This window comes from Dermacentor andersoni, chromosome 3 (genome assembly GCF_023375885.2).
Source record: "Dermacentor andersoni chromosome 3, qqDerAnde1_hic_scaffold, whole genome shotgun sequence".
Classification (NCBI taxonomy): Eukaryota; Metazoa; Arthropoda; class Arachnida; order Ixodida; family Ixodidae; genus Dermacentor; species Dermacentor andersoni.
In genome coordinates, this window is record NC_092816.1 from 72371636 (window position 1) to 72391262 (window position 19627).

The window sequence follows — 19627 nt, forward strand, 5'->3', positions numbered from 1 at the left end:
AAGTCCAACACATTTCCGTCTGCACATCCAAACGAGTACTTAGGAAAATTAATGAAGTGGAAGAGCCCATACGTCATTATTTGCTCACAAAATGCAGAATGAAGTAATGACCTATTCTTCTGCACAGGACATAGATCACGTCATTCAACATCTAGCATGTTAAAATCACCACCAAGAATTACCGTTTCAGACTACTATAAGAGTGACCTTGAAAGGCTGATGAATGAATGGTTCAACGGTGTTCAAATTTGGTGTTCCGTAGAAAGAACCGAAAATAAGGGCGTTTCCATCTGGAAAACATAGCCTACACAGATTCTGACGTATCGTCAGCTGGAAGTAATGGTGCGCTTTCAATTGTCACGAACTAGAATACCCCCCCCCCCCCCCCCCCCCCGCACCTCCGCGCGCACTTCAGTCCTTTCTATATGCAACATAGAATCAACATAAAACATCAGAATCTGCAGTGTCAGTGTAGCCAGGTTTCGGTGGTGGGAACAATGTCGGGCTGTAATATCGACAGAAGGCCTGCAAAATCAGCAGTTTTATTCTTTAGGCTTCGGCAGTTTACGACAATAAAAGATAGTTGTTCGGGTCCATTTCCAGTGAATCGGAAAGAAGGCTGTGATAGTTGCTGTTGGGCACATTCTCGAACAGAACCACTAGAGCCGTCAAAAATATGCATTTTTTTCCACTCATCACCAGCTTGTTATACCTAAGTGTGTACTTATTTTGTCGTTCCAAGGCATATGCACGCAGAGAACTTCTTGCCTCACGAACATGTTTGGAATAATGTTTGCTTATTGAATAGTTCCCATAAGCTTAGAAATAGCAGCCAAGACCCTTTGCTTACCTTTGAAAGCAGTGAACTTTATAATTACAGGCTTTATTTTGTCAACTGCGTGTCGGCCAATACTGTGAGCCCTCTATTAGAAGAGGGATTAATTTCTATTTTGAGATTTTCCGCAAAAAGCGAAATCATCTCGGACTAGTCCCATGTTTCTTTTTTCGGTGTCATCCAAACCAAAGGAAAGTAAATTACTTCTGCGCGACCGGTTTTCAATGCTGTCTTGTTTTGCCAATACACTGTGCACGGTATCAGCCAGTCTAGTGTTCTGGGCCCGGAAACCTTACTTTTCATCGCTCTCGGTCAGAGCTTCAACCTTTGTTGCCCTCTGTTAAATTTGCTCGTGCAGTGTTTTGAGCTGCGAGGATTTTCTCTTGGCCCTCTAGTAGTTTTGGTAGACATTTTATTGCCTCTAGTAGTTCGTGTTCTGCGCTTTTGAGACCGCATCCCGAGATTGGCTGCGCCTCTGAAAAGCGCGCATCCCGTAAAACGAGCTCAAGGGCTGCTCCAGCTTCGCGGTTACACATATGCCAGCGGCGACGATTGGGGTAGCATTCCAAACTTTCCAAAATCATCGCATACAACGGCACGGTCTACTGAAAATTTCGCGACAGATTCAATTTGTTCTGAATAATTTAATTGTTGCGACGCCAGAAAGCCAGTAAGGACGAGCCGCCGCCTAGGAATTCCCGTACCGCACTAATTAGTTTGCTAATACAGAAATATTGTTGCAGTCCCAAGCAAGCAAACTCTCAACCTGGGAATCTTTAGGAAACCTTTCCTGTGTAAATAAGTGCCAGACACGCGATAATACCGCCATATCTGTGACGTCACGGTGACATTGGCGCCGCAGCTTGGAGGCAAGGTTTAAGAATGAAAGTCAGACCTTGGTTTCCACTGCTAATAAGGAACTGTCTCCAAATAAATGGACATCAAGTTATAAAACTCTGCCAGTATCGATATCGTTCGGTAACAGTCGGCGTATGTGCGGGGGTAAAGTCTGTGCAAACGCTTCGCGGTCTCTCTAGCGATGTATATGCTTATCGCTAGCTGCTTCGTTTGTTCAGATGCCGGCTTCCCGACAAGAAACATGCCGACGGGTCGGCAATATGCTAGCGAATATAGCTTCTTTCGCCTGCTGTCATTCCTAATCTTATCTCTCAGCGCAAGCCTCACGTCTTGTGCCGCTATCACTCACTGCAAAGTGAAGTCTCAAGATCTAGGTGGAGAAGCGTAGGCATCTTGACTGGTTCGTTAGGGCTTGAACCGGGGTGGGGGGGGGGGGGGGGGGAATCAGCGTTATGGACAGGACGTCTGTTCCTCATGTCCTGTCCATTGTGTCATTTCTTCTGCTCAACTTCTTGGTGCCAGCAGTCTAAAAGTGTTGAAAATAGTGAACGCCTCACTCTGAAAAAAAAAAAAACATTTCTAGTCTATCTTGTCCTCAAATAATTATCCGTCCCGCTTGCGTTTTCTTGAAGATTCCACGCTAGCTACTTTCCTTTTAAGACTCCTATGTCACGCGCGCAGATATAGGCGCACGACGTTCGTGATCTGAGTATACCGCGCCCGCAGCGTTAAAGAAGTGGCACGCAAGATATGCGCCGGTTATTGTTTGGGTACATAAGCTTCACAGGGCGCAAACACTTCTTTAGTGTGTAATATGCAGTAGAATGATACAGCACACTGTTACATCACATGTCAGGAGTGGGATACATACATACTCTGCATTACGGCATCAGTAGGCGACCAGTTAGCTTCTGGCAGTGGTGGCTGACCCAGCATTCCACCTCGATGTGAGATTTGAACATGCTTTCAACATGCTTTCAACATTTCGAATGGTGTTTTTACATTGTTCGTCATCTGTTTTTCATTGTTGTTCCTCACAGGGAAGAACACTATGATATATGGTGATCGGCAGAAAGGTAGGGTTGAGGTGCCACGCACCTTACAACTCCCCTTCCCCCCCAATTTCTCCCCGGCTGTGACCCTGCAGCGACAGCACTAGAACAGTATCCCGCTTGCTCTGCAAGGATACAGTAAATTGCTGTTGGAGTTAGCACAGCCAAGAGATCATAATAAGGACGTTCAAGGTGGACAGGAAAAGGCGCAGTAGGCCTAATCGAAACACTTATTGTGCTTGCTTATGCTTGCTGAGTAGGCCTTTTGTCGGAAAATTGTGGGCAATGTTAACTTCGTCTTTTAATGAAACATAACGAAAACAATACGTCTTGAATGCAACTCACGTGTTCTTTTTCATATGAGCGATGCGTGCTTCAGATTAGCAGCCTACACTTTCTAGTTTAGTGGCGTCCGTCTGCCGAAGTTAAATGTATGTTGCTTCGTCTATAACTTATGTCGGATAGCGGATAGCCTTTACCGTGTTTTAGCGAATACTCTGCATTACACTCCTTCCTCATTGCTATATGCCGCCTTAATTCAGAATCAAATTTGTAAATTGATCTTGCTTTGCCCGTTTGCGCATACCCCATCGGCGTTCTTTGTCTGCTGCCCAACCATCTTTCAACGAGTCAGCCTCGCTTCCTTTTCCCTCGAACTGAGTTATCGCTGTTTCCTTGCCAAAAGTAGTTCTCGTTCATGTTCAGTGTGTGACTGTGGTTACTCCTTGCTTTACAGGCGACGCCCCAGTACAGCAGCGGCGTATTGTGCACGCTGCCGCGCCGACCGCGTCACCGTGACACTGGCTCCGCGGGCGGGGCGGCGGGAGTCTCGAGCGGCAGCGAGCTACTCACCGTCACGTTCGTCAAAGGCCCCGGCCGGGGCGCCCTGGGCTTCAGCGTTGTAGGCGGCCGTGACTCGCCTCGCGGGGCCTTGGGCATCTACGTGCGGCGCCTCTTCCCCGGGGGCCAAGCCGAGGGCCTGCTCCGCGAGGGTGACCAGCTGCTCTCACTCAATGGCGAGCCCTTCGAGGGCCTGTCGCACGCCGAAGCCATCGCCGCGTTCAAGCGCGTCCGCCAGGGCGAGCTTGTGCTCAGGGTGGCCCGTAGGCCCCCAAAGAAGTGAGTTCCTTTCAGTTGCCTGAACAGATGGTCATCTAGTCATTGCACTCTTCATGTCCCGCATTTATCAAACCACCCAAAATGTTGAGGTGTCGGATCAGCGGATAAAATTGTAGTTGGTAGAAGCTCACGCTAGATCACCTCTCTCAGCAGCCAGACACCAATAGGGATCATGATTGCATTGCGCTGAGTCTTACACCGGCAAAAAAATAACAAAGAAGGAAGCAAGGATGCTGATGGGCAAAGCGTATACTTCCATATTTGTATTTTTGTTACAGAACACGCTACGCGCTAATATACAAAGTAAAAAAGGGGGGGTGGGGCGGACACTAATATGCCACGTGACAACGTGATAGCGTGGTATTAGTGTCCCCCCTCCCACCCTTTTCACTTGGTATGGTAACGTGTTCTCTAACAAAAATAAAGAGTTGGTAGGTTGAACTTCGCCGTTAGCGTCCTTGCTCCCTTTTTTGCCGGTGTAAAACAACGTAACGCAATCATGAACATGCACTAACTAGCCCCTTTCATTGCTTTACTAATAGGGATGTTTGGCAGTGAAGTAAAAAAGTAGTAATGAGATCTCAACACAGCTAGCCTGACTCGCACAATGTGCTGCAGATGGAGGAATAAGAAGTATGAAAGAATGGAAATAAAAGGAGCATGGAGACAGAGTAGCCTAGCTAGACTAAATATGGCTGCTTGATGTGTGCTGTGTACTCTTCAGGGTGGCTGGCAAATGGAGTTGAGGCTTGTAAAAACATTTGTTTGTCTTCAATGGACGTTAGGAAAAGCACTTGAAATTAACAAAGCTCGCATGTCTTCACATCAGCCATGTGCATGTAACAGCGCTGCATAGCCTCTTAGATAAGTTCAAGTACTGGAACTTCCAAACCTTCACAATAATGAAATTATTACATCATTACCATAGCTTGGCGAATCATCCATTTGGGAAATCAGAGTTGTAAATACAATTTTACATAGTCTTGTGTACTCTGTTACACGTGACACCATGTCAACTTAAAATCACAACATAGTTGAACTGTATGCAGGGAAATCAATACAAATTATACAATGAAGAATTTTCCGTTGTTACCTGTTACAATAAACTTCTGTTATTGCAATTCGGGTAATTGGACTTTTTGGTTAATTCGATCCCAACCGAAGGTCTGAGCCAGAGCCCATGCATTTGTGTGGGCTCAAACGTTCATTATTTAGGTCCTAAAATTGGCACTCGCCGGATAATTCGAACATGATCAGTCCACACGCACGCGCCGTACCCCTTGGTGACCCCAATAAGACCCCTTTAATGGCAACGTCTGCTTGGCGGAGCTTAGAGGACAGTAAGTGCATTGAACACACGTCATCTCCCTTCGAAAACGCCTATTTTCGGCCTGCCCTAGGAAAGCGTTCAAGCAATAACGGTAGCTCACAATGTCTGACTACGGTATTTACCCGATTCTAATGGGCGCCTTTAGTTTGCCGAGGAAATTAGGCCGAAAATTTCATGCTTAGTGCAATCGGATACTAAACCAAAACCGCCTTAGCGGCGTTTGTAGGCTTTACTGCATAACATGGCTGTAACGCTCTTGCGGCGAAGCTGACCTCAAAACTTCTGCAGCGAAGCTGACTTTAGGAAACAGGCCGCCATTCTAAAAAAATCGGGTGCGCGTTACATTTCTACTACGGTTAGGAGCTTTAAATCATTGCTGCGTCAGTTTTCTATTTTGGACACATAGAAAGTGGGCACGCGTTTGATTTGGAGGCGTGTTAAACTCGATCAAGTACGGCCAAATTAATTGCACTTTGGCATTTTTTTCCTCATCTTGTTTGATTAGACTTGCCGGATAATTCTATCGCTTTCAGCAGTCCTGTCAGGGTCAAATTACTGGAAGTCGACTGTACATGCTAGTGCTGAACGGAATAGTCAAACTCGGTTATAATGAAACTGCCTAAAGCACAAAGGATAGTTCAATATATCAAGTACTTCACTACATCCGAAACAAATATTTGTTATCTTCATGATGCACTTGTTAACATTTGCATGTTATCTACAATTTGGCATGGTATATTTGTGCCACCGCACTGAGAAGCCCTTGTGACATGAATCAGCTATACATGTAAGCAACACAACTCAAGAATGAAAGTATGCTCTGGAAACAAAACAGCCACTTGCACCAGGCAAGCACTCTATACAGGTGGCTGCTGTCATCTATGACACTTGGGGTAGGCCGTTCATGTACAATACCCTATATGCAACGTCAAGTTCTTTGTAAGAATTGTTTCTCGCATATAGTATGGTGTAGTAAGTATGGTTGCTTAAGTATAGTATACCCTTGTTTCATGGTTGCACCCTAGTTCGTTATAATCTGCTTCTACTCTATGCAAGAATCCGAGCATACGAAGACACAGAAAAAATGTTCTTTCCTATAGCTTTAGAAGGACTGTACCTACAGTCAGGGTAAATACAACATGCAGAGAACTTGCGAATAACACACGCAAATATGCTATCAGAGAATTATTCCAACATATTGCAGAGTGTAAATATAAAAGATAAGTGGGTCCCAGGCATATTCAGGGCAATCTGCGTGCTTTATATATTGGATTCATTGCAACTTAATGTATTTGCAGCCTGAAAAGCAAACACATTAGCTGCAAAATGTGCCATGAGACATAGTGGAAAGAGTAAAACTTTAATGCATACAGACAGAATAAAACACAAGGACATTAAAGGATGTATGCATATGCTTTAAAATATGTATTCATTAAAGTTACACTTTTTCCATCATGGTATCTGAACCAACTTGGCCAACTTTCTGCCTTGCTACTGTGGTGGAACAGAATGTTGCGATTTTTTATTTTTCAATGAAGGCACCAAATACTAAAACATAGCTACAAAAAAATTGAAGTGTGACAAGCCATTTGATTTCAATCTCGCATACATTATGGTTCATTCACTGCTGTGCGCTAATGGCACCAACATACATTAGTACAACTTCTAAGCTTTGTAAAACTATGTTGTGTGTTTTGTAGGTGTTCTGCAACTTCTCTTGCTTTTTACTACTGCCTACTTGCTGCCTTTTTCTACTTTGTCATCATTTACAGTAATATTTTAAACCTCTCTTTACAGTTCACAAGTGTCCAAGTCCTGTTGTAACCTGGATAGCATGACATAGAGAAGACACAAGGTTTTGCGAGCATTAACCAGAGTCTCACAACATCTAGTCTGCCTGGACAGTTGCATCTGTGATACCATATGTGAATGATTACAGCCCTACTCATCATCTCCCAGATTCAAGAAAGTTTTGTACAATAGCTTCCCATTGAGTGTCAGTTTGTGTGCCTTACAATACCAATATGTGCTGCTACTAAGTTTGTTCATTGTGCTTGCAAACTGATGCTATATTAAAGTTAATTCGTTGCCTCCCTGAAGTCATGTCAACTTTTCTTCTGTTGCATGCAAGCTAACACAACCATTTTTGTCAAGATATTATGCATATTGGGTAAAAAGAAGAAAACGAAATGTTGGTCTTTGAAGGAAGTATGTTATGAGAAATATTTTTACTTGCTAAGGAAAAAGTTGCAGTCGAGATTTATAACAAAACCAGCTACTATAGATCTGCGTTACACATGGTATGCCTGCAGCGCCCTCTACTGCTAGCGTGAGCCCTTCGCTTTTTTTTTCTAATTTTGCCAGAAGTTCTTGTACTTAAAGGGAAGCTGAAGAGTCTGTCGAATTCAATAAGACGCTCATATACGGATGCGGGAACCTTATAAACCATGTAGGTAAAATTTGGGTTTTTTTTTCAATTAGGAGCGACGTAATCGTCGGTTGAAATTGCGCTGTAGCTCCGCCCCCCGTCGAATGCCGCGCCCTGCTGCTGACGCTGACGATGCGAGCGGAGACCGAAAACCGCGGTGTTGTGACGTCAACTCTAGTGTTTCGTTCCTTCGCAGCGTCCGCGACCCTGCCTGACCGCGCTTGTTTCTGAGTGCGTGCCATCGTAATCTGCTTCGATCGACCTTGCATTCCTTTGTTGGTGCGTCTGCGTGTATGTAGAGTGGTAGTCAACGTGCGTGGTAGTCAACGTGAGCGGTAATGAACGTGAGTGGTAGTCAAAGTGGTAGTCAACAGATGAAGGTCACTACACGTACTGCATGAACCGGGAAGCTTTTCACGCGTTTAAACCGTCTTTGTAGATTGCCGACAGCTTTGCACAGCGCACGAATGCCGACGATCGCATCCCCGCTTACGTTCCACGAGGAGGTATGCAGGAACATGACACTACAGTTGTTTGACCGGAAACGAGCTCACCAGATCGGCGAAAGATCGGCGAGATCACTAGATCGCTTTGCAAAAAACATACTCACCAAAGAGCATTTCCAACACGAGGAGATACTAAGACTTTGCTTTCGTTCGCGTCGAAAGCACTGTTCGCACCAGCATCGTTTGCTTCTTCGAGAGGCCGGCTCTTCGCAATCGGCTCGTACATGTAGGGAGTAACGCCGAACTCCTCAGAAAAACGCAGTCCCTAAATTTTCCATTACCGTCTCAGAAAAACAGCACCAAACTATCTGGCACCGCGCTTCATGTGTAGCGGCAGCGGTCGGTTACTAGAGTTGACGTCACGAGGCGCCCGACCAATCACAGGCGGAAACGAGACGCGCGAGCTGGGCGTGTCCGCTGCTGCACTTTTCGTCGAAATAAAATATATTTGCGCTTTCTTTCACTCAATTTCGATACGATATTCAAATTCGGAGGGTTGAAAACCATTATGTACAGATGTTCACTCATTTTTTCTGGAAAACCTTTCAGCTTCCCTTTAAGGTGGAAAGGAGGATGTTCAGCTGAAATATGTCTTTGCACTCACTAATGTAGATAAACGTGCAGGTGTTTGTAGAGCAAGTGCCTTAAAACTTGAATCTTCCGGTGACCTTTCTTGATGAACATGACCAAGCGTGATATCACCATAAGCATGACTATGGATAAGTGGCTTAACTTGTCATTTAGACACGCTATGAGCCTCGTCACTCTTACAAGAACAAAGTTCACAGGAAGATGAAGGCATGAAGTGATGAGTAGTTGAACAAGGAATGTTGCTCAAGTTACATTCCTTGTTCAACTACTGCTCATCACCTCGTCGCTCTTGGAGTAGGCTTGGAAATCTGTAGCTGTGCTTCTGCTTCTCTTGCACATATACAGGTTGTACCAGCTTTCATGCACCAAGATTGAAAAATATGCGAATGCCACGTAGATGGACAGAACCAAGGTAATGTTGTTTGCCGTTGCTTGGAGATACTGATATTATTTGTTGCATCCCGCCTAATTGCGTAGTCTTCATTAATTAACTTCTCAAATATAATTAGATGAGAAGTGCCAATGAGAAAATTTTAGAGCAACCTGAAAAACTCCCGATACAGCTTTCTGTTGCTCAATACGTGCTACATAAATGTGTTTTTTCCTAGCGTCAAAGAAGCCCGCGAATACATGCAAAGTGCATCGAATGGACAGTTACGCGGCAGTTCTGCGTATTTTCGCGGGCTCCTTTCACGCTCTGAAAAACTTTGATGTAGCACGTATTGAGCAACAGAAAGATGCATCGGGAGTTTTTCATGTTGCTCTGCAATTTCCTCATTTACACTTTTCATCTAATTATAATATTTGAGAAGCTGATTATGCTTAGCTGATTATGATTATGATTATGAGCTTAGATTATGATTAGCTGATTAGCTAATATGAGAAGCTGACTAATTATGTAAAAAATGATCTGAGTACCTCCAAGCGATGGCAAACATTACCTTCGTTCTCTATCTACGTGGCACTCGCCTATTTTTAAAAAAAATCTTTGTGTATGATAGTTGTGACACCTTGTATAAGAGTTAGGAATCGAAGGTAGCGACGGAAGCTTACGAGCACAATCGAGGCCGAAAAGACATACACAGTAAAGTGCTGCATGACACTATTGCAGTTATATCCCTTATATACCACATGTGCCAAGCCAAACGCCCTGTTATGGTAGTAGCATAATTGAAGAGATCCATGCATGGGAACAACATACGCACCTTCTAGGCCATATGAATATTGATAGATCCACGCGCAAGGGTGAAGATAACTTTGCATAACTTGGTTTTCTGAAGTTAGCTTCACCCAAATACGGTGATGTTATGCGATGAAGCATACAAACTGTACTGAGGTGAAGCATACATAAGATATTGCGGTAAAGCATATCAAAAGTGATGTGTGGCCACTCGAGCTTCTAAAGAGGCGCGTTTATTTGATGGAAAGTGTCGTTTTGCTTCATAAAAGTAAGATTTGCTAAAAAAGTCAAAGCTCCTTTCTTAAAGAAAGATGGTTGAACGCGAAACTTCCCCTCAATGCAAACTGAATCAAAGTACAAAGCCAACGACCATGCAATGAACCCAAGAAATGCTGAGTGACCCGATGCTACGCATATGCGATTTGATTGTTTGTTTAAGAATGTATTTTCCAGATCCTAAGACGAGCCCGTGTTCACGCGCACTTGCTGTCTCCGATAAGCAGGGAAGCTCAGTTAATCGCGATAGGAGGGTGTCATGCCTAACAGACGCAACTCGCGTTTCCGGTGAGCTTTGCGTGCATTCGCTACTCTTGCTGAGCTTGTCGCTTTGTTCTGTTATCAGGCACTGACCGGCCGGCCAGTCGACGCTGGCGTGGTACTGTGAAGTTAAACTGTAGTGTGTACGCACTTGTGTAAGTTGGCTTTCCTACAGTGCGTTTTCGGCGCTCACGTACGATTAAGTGAGACATAGAAAGCGTCGCTTTAAAAAAAACGGCTTTTTTATGGTCAAAGCAGTTGGGCAGCAAACTAAGAGAGTACCTAGCTATTAGTGCAGACATAATTTAACGCTTCAGAAAACATGAACCACGTGAACGTGTACTTCATGAGGAAATTATTACTTTCTTGCAGATAGGGCGGCACTTGTCGCCTCCCAAACAAACTACTTAATGCAACAACATTACAAACAGCTTTTAATGGCTGCCAGTACAGCTAGTAGAGCAAGTGCTGGTGGGCGAGTTGGTTATACATGATTACAACTAAGGTGCCAAATAAAACAACGGACAACGGAAATAAAACAATGTCCGTTGTTTTATTTGGTGCCTTCATTGTAATCAAGCTATTAGAGAGTAATCGAGAGCTAGACGGAAGTCCGCCTGGTGGGGATGAAACATGACAAACGTCGAAACGTATTGTTTTTGTTATTTTGCTTTCGTTTTACTTGGTCAGTGTACGTCTTTCTTTTTCAGTTAATAGGGAGCTTCAGATTTTGCGCGCACGAAGTTTGGGAATGCCAACCTTCGGATCTACAAAAGCGTGCGTAAAGGTATGCAAAAGAACGCAAGTAGGGCGTGATGTTTTGGGTGCGTTGAGTTCGCTTTGGGTACTCAAAGCCGTTTGGGTGAGCAAAATCTAAGTGTACTAATTAGGTGTTCCCGTGGTCGTACTGTAAACGGAGAAGGCGCGTGCGCGCATGTATAATTAAGGAACGCATACTAGGCGCTGTTACGGTGTCTTATACGGAGCACCCATGGTGGGCGAAACGAAAGCTCAAATCGCCACAGCCGCGTCCGAAATATATTCGAAGGCCTGCCGGTATATTTATTAGGCGTATCGGTGCTCGTATTAAGACAGGAGACAGCAGGTGTATAATTAAAGAAAATGTTATGACCCATGACACTAGCCCTCTTCCACTCTTATGCTTCACTGCAAAAGTTTGCGTATGCTTCACCGCGTAACAAAAATGTACCGCGGCGAAGCTAACATTAAGAAACCGACTTGCGCAACATTTTTTAAAAATTCTTGCCAATCTACGCATCGAAAGAAATATGCATAGCTTATGACATCTTTTTTTACAGTGAAGCTGCTAGCCTCTCGATGGTCGGCATTTCTCGTGTCCTTCCACGAGCAGAAATTATCATTATCAGCAATGGCTCACACTTCCCTAAGCAAGCAGAAATGCAATGGCTCATCCCCCTAGTAGTGCAGAGGCTACACGCACTAAGCAAAGTGAAGCGAACAGTGCATACATTCACTGGAATAACGTATACAACGTACAAAACAGCGTCGTTTCAATAAAGAACAACCTCAAAACAAGCATTGCAACCATAAATTAAGCATTTAAAGAGCGTACAGATGCTCAGCATTTGTAGTGGTGGTTTTGCAACAGTTTTGTTGTACATCCAGTTTTGCAGGGCCGGCATGGCGAATCACTATTTTTTTTTACCTATCATTTCTGTAAGGCCGCATCGATTGTTTGTGTACTTCCTAAATGTAGCGAGTCGCCCACATGCTTAGTGCATAGAGAGGTGGTCCACTTTCCTCCCCGTCCGAGGGGCAATCGTTTGTGTTTTATGAGGGGTCAGAAGGCCCGCGTGGTGTCGGGTAACGAGTCACGGCGCGCGCCAGGGGGGCGCGGTGCGGATTCGCAGAAGGCGGTATTGTGCGCACTGAGTTGGCATTCCGCCGATGGCCATAAAAGGTCAACACAGACAAACGTTGAATGAGACTGCGGAACGCGGGGTTGTGGTGCCGGCTCCCGAGTCCATGGCTGGCTGGAGACGCCGCCGAGGTTTAGAAGGGCCTAGCAATATTGACCACGTGCTGCATGGGCTGCATGGGGGTCTACTTCCCTACGCGTCCGGGAGGCAACCGTTGGGCTTTATTGCTGAGTGCTGAGAAAAGTCCGCGTGGTGTCGAATGACGACTTACAGTGTGCGTTGTAGAGATGCAGTGCGCATGTGAGGAGCACATTCGGAGAACGTCGTCTTGTTGACAATAAACAACGAATGCCATGGACGGTCATAATTCTCCTACGCGGACCAACCTTGAATTAAGCTGCAGGACGCCCTGTTCCAACTTTCGCCTGCGAATTTCCTCATTTCATCACCCCACCTAGTCTTCTGTCGTCCTTGACAGCGCTTCCCTTCTCTTGGCACCCATTCCGTAACCCTAATGGTCCACCGGTTATCTAACCTACGCATTACAGTGCTTGCCCAGCTCAATCTTTTTTCTCTTAATGTCATTTAAAACATCGGCTATCCCCATTTGCTCTGAGACCCACACCGCTCTCCTCCTGGCTCTTATCGTTACGCCTATCATTCTTCGTTCCATCGCTCTTTGCGCGATCCTTAACTTGTTCTCGAGCTTCTTTGCCAGTCTCCATGTTTGTGCCAAATATGTTAGCACCGGTAGAATGCACTGATTGTACACCTTTATTTTTAATGATAATGGTAAGCTTCCAGTCAGGAGATGACAATGTCTGCCGTATGCACTTAAACCGATTTTTATTCTTCTGTAAATTTGCCTCTCGTTATCAGGGTCCATTGTGAGTAATAGACCTAGGTAAACGTACTCATTCACAGACTCTAGAGGCTGACTGGCGATCTTGAACTCTGGTTCCCTTGCCAGGCTATTGATCATTATTTTTGTCTTCTGCATATTAATCTTCAACCTTACTGTTGCACTCTCTCTTGTACAAGGTCCTCAATCATTTGTTGCAACCCGTCCCTAGTGCAGCTGGACAGGGCAATGTCATCTGCAAACCGAGGGTTGCTGAGATATTCGCCGTTGATCCTCACATGACATGACATGGATGTGATCTATTTTAGAGCACCCTACAATAATAGCGTTTATTAATTCAGTTACGTTTTTGTTTCCGAGGCGGTTACTATGTCGTGACATCATGACGCAGCAGGTGGTCACGCCGCAGCAGCACATTGCAACGTTTTGTAATGCAACGCTTTGCAATACAATGCAATGCATTGCAACACTTCGGCTTGCTCGGTCGCCTGCTACGCTGCTAATTGTTGTGAGAGCCGATCTTGCAGCATTGCAGGTGACCGAGCCAGCGTGAGCGAGTGTCAAAACATCGAGCTGCCCTGCCCCCACGTGACCACCTTCTTCATCATGATGTCATGATAGTCGAAACGAAACCGAAAGCTTCTGCCGAAAAGCCATTACATTAGATTATTTAGAGCGTTCTGAGTCATGTCAGTATTTTTTTCTTAGCGTTAGGCGTCTCGGACCTACATGTAACGCAAAAAATGAGACGAAAATATGTCGGTGCGTCTTTAAGACGATCAAAGAATAACACAAACCTTTATTACAACTGTCAAAAATCGTTACCGTTAGGAGCATCTTAATTTACCCATCATCAGTAACTTGTTTGATATCATGGCCGTCGTTGTGCACATTGAAACAGCCTGCTCAATTTTATGAAATAGTGCACAATTGCATCAAGATGGACGTGTATACAATTCACTGGTCGCAAACAAAACGATGTTTTGGTTTGATCACGCTCGTCTTCGGCCCGAGTTCGTTTTGGGCCACGTGACGTTGTGTCCCGTGCCATAGACGGCCCAGTAGTAGTCGTACACCTGGCGGCCCACCTTGCAGCGTTCTCTCTGGGTATCGGCAGGAACGCCATCAGGTAGATGCACAGTGTGAAGGGAACCTTTCGTGTAGGGAACCCACGAGTGCCCGCCGGGCAAGCTCGGTGCTTTCCTAAAGCGGTAAAAACAGAGTCACGGTCGGGTATTATGCGGTCTATCGGTCTGAAAAACCCAAAACAATTGTGCCAAAACGCGTACTTAAGAAATCACCGAGCTCACGCGCGCACTACACGCTCCAAAAAATCGAGAATTCTCTGAAACAGTGTCGGCGCGCCGATAATGTTCAAATTTTGCCTTGTTATGCGGCTTCATGGCAGTAAGACCCATAATGCGGTGAAGCCGCTCTGCGCTATAGTGGATACCAGTAGTTTAACGGTGATGGAAGTTTCTGGTGCATGCCTTTGTGCCGATGATTATGCGAGGCTGTTCTTGTATACAGGTGAAAGTTCTTGTACTTACCGTATTTTCGCGATTCTAAGTACCCCCCCCCCCCCCCCCTCTATTTTCGCGAAAAAGTTAGGAAAAAAGTTTGCATGCAATCTAAGCACCCCCCTATTTGTTAGGAAGAACGCGTAGCCAAGGCCGCCAAACGCGCTTGCTCACTCTGGAATCATTGTTCGGCGGACCTGCAGGCACGCGGTCGATGCTTCTGTTGTACGCGTTTCGAGGCCGTCTGACCCCGGAGGTAAAGACTAAACTTCGGAACATCAATAGCGACGTGGTTGTGATTCCGGGTGGCATGACGCCAGAGCTGCAACCCCTCGACGTTTCTGTCAACAAGCCCTTCAAAACCAATCTCCGACAGAAGTACGAAGAGTGGGTGCGAAACCCTGACCGGAAGAAGACGCCGACGGGAAAGCTACAGAAAGCGTCCCCATCAACCATCGCAAAGTGGATTTCGGACGCGTGGAAGAGGGTCCAAGTGGACGTTGTGGTCAAATCATTTAAGAAGTGCGCGATCACAAACAACTTCGACGGAACGGAAGACGACCTGCTGTGGGATACCGAGAGCAGCTGTTCAAGCGGTGCGACGAACTCGAGTGGCAGTGATATTGACTGAGCATCCTACACAAGCGGTGGGTTCACTGTCTGCACCAATTTTTCTTTTGAATGCTTGCAAAATAAATTATTATTTCTCGCACCCATCTCTTCGTGATGTCGCAGCGCAAAGAGGGAGGGGGGGGGGAATTCTAGATTTTTCGAATCTAAGCACCCCCCCTCACTTTGGCCATCGCGATCGTTGAAAAAAGAGGGTGCTTAGAGTCGAGTAAATACGGTATATGCGTAAATTTTAAAACCTTTTTTTTGTTGTTGTTGGTGATGTGTAGGTTGCAATTGTGGGCTCAGATCATTTGCAAGGAAGTTTAAAATAACTTCCTTTGTTACATGCAGAACGGGGGAGGTGGTCTTGTGAGCGTGAAACTGCAGTATTCAGCTAGACTTGTTACGTTAGTACAAACGGAATGGCAAGTAACCGAGCATTGATAAGTTGACAAGTCGACATCTAATTTTCTTAACTGTTTGCCCTGCTTCATAAACTTCACACATCCAAACTCAGTACAGCTGTAGAAATATAACTTCTGCATACTTCAGTAAGATTTAGTAATTGTGCACAGATAATTTTCATTTTGGTGCAAAATTATTCCAGTCTTATTTATTATATCATTCGAGGGTGCATTGAGAACACTAAGAATGCAGAAGTTTCACTACATAGACAACCACGTGCGGAGATGCTGGTCAAATGCGACGGCACTTAGCAATAGTTTGCCGTAACCTATATGTGTTATCGTATCTAGACCTTTTCCTACGTTAGTTAAAAGGCCGTGCATCTTCCGTATCCCCCCTTTTTTATTCAGAAGCCTACGTTTGCGCGTAATACAGAGGCATGTTCACAACAGCAGACACAGGTTTCTTTCGTGCAGGCATAGAAAGCGGCAGAAAGGTAGGTGAAGCTGATGTTCAAGGTCGGAAGCCCGCCCAGCTGGGCCAAGGCCTGTCGCGTCTTGCCTTTCTTATTTCCTGTCCATTAGTTACTACATACAGCAAAAATTGGCTGCCACTTAAGTATTTTTACACGATTTGAATGCGAAAGCATTATGGCTTTTCTAATTATTGGTTATGAGCATGATACGTGGCGGCATGCATTGTCACGTGTCCTTCACAAGTCTACCTTAACCCACCTTGCTCTAAGTTGTGCCAACCTTAATCTATTTCAATCCACTTTAATCCACCCTGCTCTATTTCGTACCAACCTTAATTCACTCTAATCCTAAGTTGTGCCAACCTTAATCTATTTCAATCCACTTTAATCCACCCTGCTCTATTTCGTACCAACCTTAATTCACTCTAATCCACCTTAAACTACTTTTATTCGCCTTCATTCACTTCACCCTAATTCACTTTACTTCACCTTAAGTTATCTTATTCTATCTTGATACAACTTTAATTCTGTATTTCTACTGACGTCATGCAAGGCGCCGATGACGTCACTGATGATGATTATGTTTGGTACCACTCGCTGCCTCCAACGCCGGCTTTTCTGCCTCATGGGACATATTATAATGCTTTCGTATTAGTAGCACACTTAGTCGACTGGGCGTGTGCCGAAACAGCGTTATCGCGCACTGGAGTCAAGGAAATCTCTATGCAATAACATCAATTACTTAACGTATATTTCCTGTTTATTGTTCTAGCCCGCCGTTTAATCGCATGTACACAATATGACAGAATAATAAATTTAAAAAACAAGGAAATAATAGGCTCACCCTGACTTTGCGAAGTCTGCTATCTGCGAGGCGGTGAGGACGAACCCTTGCGTGTCATTCGTCGTCCCCACGAAGTGGAAAACAGAACGGTTTTCTCCTGTCGACGCAGCTGCATCCGCTAGTGTCATCATCGGGCAGCGGAACACCAAGTCCGTGAAGAATTTCTCCAGAGTATCGTACGGCTTGTCCGTGATTGCGCTGCCGTAGTACGTTTTTATCTCGCTGACCAGTCGTGGCAGCGTGTCTTCGAACTCCTTTGCCGCCTCCTTCAGGAAGAAGGTGAGAAGGTTGGCGAGGAAGCGCGTCTCGTCTTCTTTGACGTGGCCACCCGCTCGCTGAAGACGCGGCAACAGGTAGCGGTGGAACAGAAGTTTTCCCGCGTGGCTATCCACGCCGCACAGAAGATCCAAGCCTTCGAGGCCTCCGACGAGCTTCTCGGGAGGGAAGGTCAACGACTCCTGGTCGAAGCTGGGCACGAACCATAGTTCGTCCATAGCCTCAGCGTATGCCAGGAGGGTCTCATCCGTGTACGACCGTTGCAGGTACAGTGACGCATTGACGCCGGTCTGCTCGTGGCACCCCATCAGGCGACAGAGCCGTAGCGCGATGCTCTCGCCGACGTGTCGGTCATTTCGGGGAATCAGCGAGAACGGCGACATGTCTAGAAAGATAGCCCGCTTAAAGAAACCTCGGCCAAGACCGCTGAGCGCGAGAGAAAGCATGGCAGCTCCGGAGCCCTGTCCCAAGGCGACCATCGAGTCCGGTTCACCGCCGAAGTCCGGTGCGTTCCGCTTTATCCACCGGAGTGCCGTGATCAGGTCGAAGAGGCCCGCGTTTCCAGGAACGCCCTGGTTACCAGTATTCAGGAAGCCCATAATTCCGCGTCGATAGTTGGGCACGAAGACGACGACGTCCTCGCTGGCGGCCATCTCGGCCCAGGAGGGCGATAGCGGTAAGAGCGTCGTGCGGAACCAGTTTTCTGTGAGCGCCACTATGACCGTCTTGTTCTTGACGTCCTCCGCGGGAATGCAGGCCGGCGGAGCCCATACATTTAGGCTGAGGCAGTCGGCCGGTGAATGTTCCGGTCGGACGCAGTGCGGAGTGCGGGAAAAGGCGACCAGGGAGCCGTGGTCGAAGCGGCCCTGTGGGGCAGCCCTAAGAAAGAAAGGAAGGTCAGAATACAGTATTTCTTGATTGGTTGGTTGAATTATTGGTTGGTAGACTGACTGATTGCAACAAGACAAAGTTGTGGTGCAAGGAGAAGAGAAGGTGTGGGAGGGGAAGAAAGCTAACTGCGCTTTGGGGACCGAAAGAGTTAGTTCGTGTCGAATGGCACGGAAGCCCGTACATGTTCTCGAAACACCGAGGCCAAGAAAAAGGCACTCGGTTGTGAGGTTGGTAGCACAAAGTTTAGGCATCCAATACAATGCTGAAGAAATTAAAGGTTCGATCAAAATAGCAAATTGTTTTAATTCGATTAAAAATATTTGCTTCAAGCATGTGACCTCGCCGAAGAAACCGGTGAGCTCGCGAGGCCATCATTACATACCTGAGAAAACGACCGACATACGTTGCGTAGGGGATACCCATGAAGGTCCGCACAGACTTATTTTCACCGATGTCCGAGCTTCGGCCATAGATGACACCGTTCTGGGTGAATAGGACGGCTTGTTCAACAGGTGTCAGGCAGCCGGTGGCAGGATCTGGCTTCAGCGATGGTGGCGCCGTGGCCTGCGTAGTGCTCGCGTGGAACTTGGAGGGCGTCTGTTTGCGAAGGACCAGCAACACCAAGACCAGGCCCAGCACCGCGCTGATGAATCCCAGGGCGATCATGGTGCCCAAGGCTGTCGCGCTGATCGCGTGCCAGGATCAGATCATTTAGACCTTCGGAGCTACGTTCAAACTATGAATGCAGTGATTCAAAGATGTTCGCAGTGCAATTCGCGTCTTCCTGTTACTTCAGAGCTCTCCGCCCTTGACAACCTTTAACCTAGACCCCGCTGTTCTCTCTCTCCCTCTCTTTAGAGAGCGGGGGTGATGCTGATTGCATGGTTCTTGTGTGGCTTTAGAAAGTATCATGATATAGGGGACTACCAAAATGACAGAAAGCCCCTAGATGAACGAATCGTTGTCTGCGAACGCCACTTCAAGCCTTGATTCATACAGCGTATGTTAACAAAAAAATCAATGGAGGAATTGTTGAGGTCCCTCGCAGATCGGTCGCTGCTAAAAGACGCCATCCCTATGCATACTTATATGCTTGAATAAACATGTCTGTTTTTTTTTCGAACACTCAGGGATGGAAAGCAAGCGCAGCAGGTTATTATTCGTGCCTCCGGTGCTCCGGTATCATTGTAAACTGCAATACGCTTGAGCCCAATCTACAGCTATTTGAAGTTATGCACTTTCAATTTCTTAAATTCTGGCGTATTACGTGCCATAACCACAATACGATTATGAGGCATGCCATAGTAGGTGACTTTGGATTAATTTTGACTATCTGGGGTTCTTTAACATGCACCCGTATGCACGGTGCACGGGCGTTCTGGCATTTCGCCCCCATAGAAATGCG

General features: G+C 46.0%; 2 protein-coding genes across 6 annotated transcripts in view; one reads left to right on the forward strand and one right to left on the reverse strand.

Annotated features, from left to right (window-relative positions):
- a (arc) overlaps window positions 1-7293 on the forward strand; it is a 122139-nt gene extending 114846 nt beyond the window's left edge. For all 5 annotated transcript variants that reach the window (XM_050193101.2, XM_072287200.1, XM_072287198.1 and 2 more), the window contains exons 10-11: window positions 3482-3864; window positions 6992-7293. In XM_050193101.2, coding sequence (XP_050049058.1) covers window positions 3482-3864; window positions 6992-7037 — 429 coding nt within the window. In that variant the 3' untranslated portion in view covers window positions 7038-7293. The remainder of the gene's footprint in view (window positions 1-3481; window positions 3865-6991) is intronic.
- A 10146-nt stretch (window positions 7294-17439) lies between these two features.
- LOC126543427 (bile salt-activated lipase-like) lies at window positions 17440-18888 on the reverse strand. The gene is made up of 3 exons (XM_072286840.1): window positions 18626-18888; window positions 17565-18210; window positions 17440-17523 (listed from the first exon to the last, which is right to left on the reverse strand). The coding sequence occupies exons 1-3, from the start codon at window positions 18886-18888 to the stop codon at window positions 17440-17442; spliced, it is 993 nt and encodes a 330-aa protein (XP_072142941.1).
- Window positions 18889-19627: the final 739 nt, after the last annotated feature.

Coding starts and splice junctions, on each gene's coding strand:
- LOC126543427 (XM_072286840.1), bottom strand. CDS start 18,888: ATGATCGCCCTGGGATTCATCAGCGCGGTGCTGGGCCTGGTCTTGGTG. Junction 18,211..18,625: donor ATGGGTATCCCCTACGCAAC/GTATGTCGGTCG, acceptor TTTCTTTCTTAG/GGCTGCCCCACAGGGCCGCT. Junction 17,524..17,564: donor ACACGGATGAGACCCTCCTG/GCATACGCTGAG, acceptor GTTCGTGCCCAG/CTTCGACCAGGAGTCGTTGA.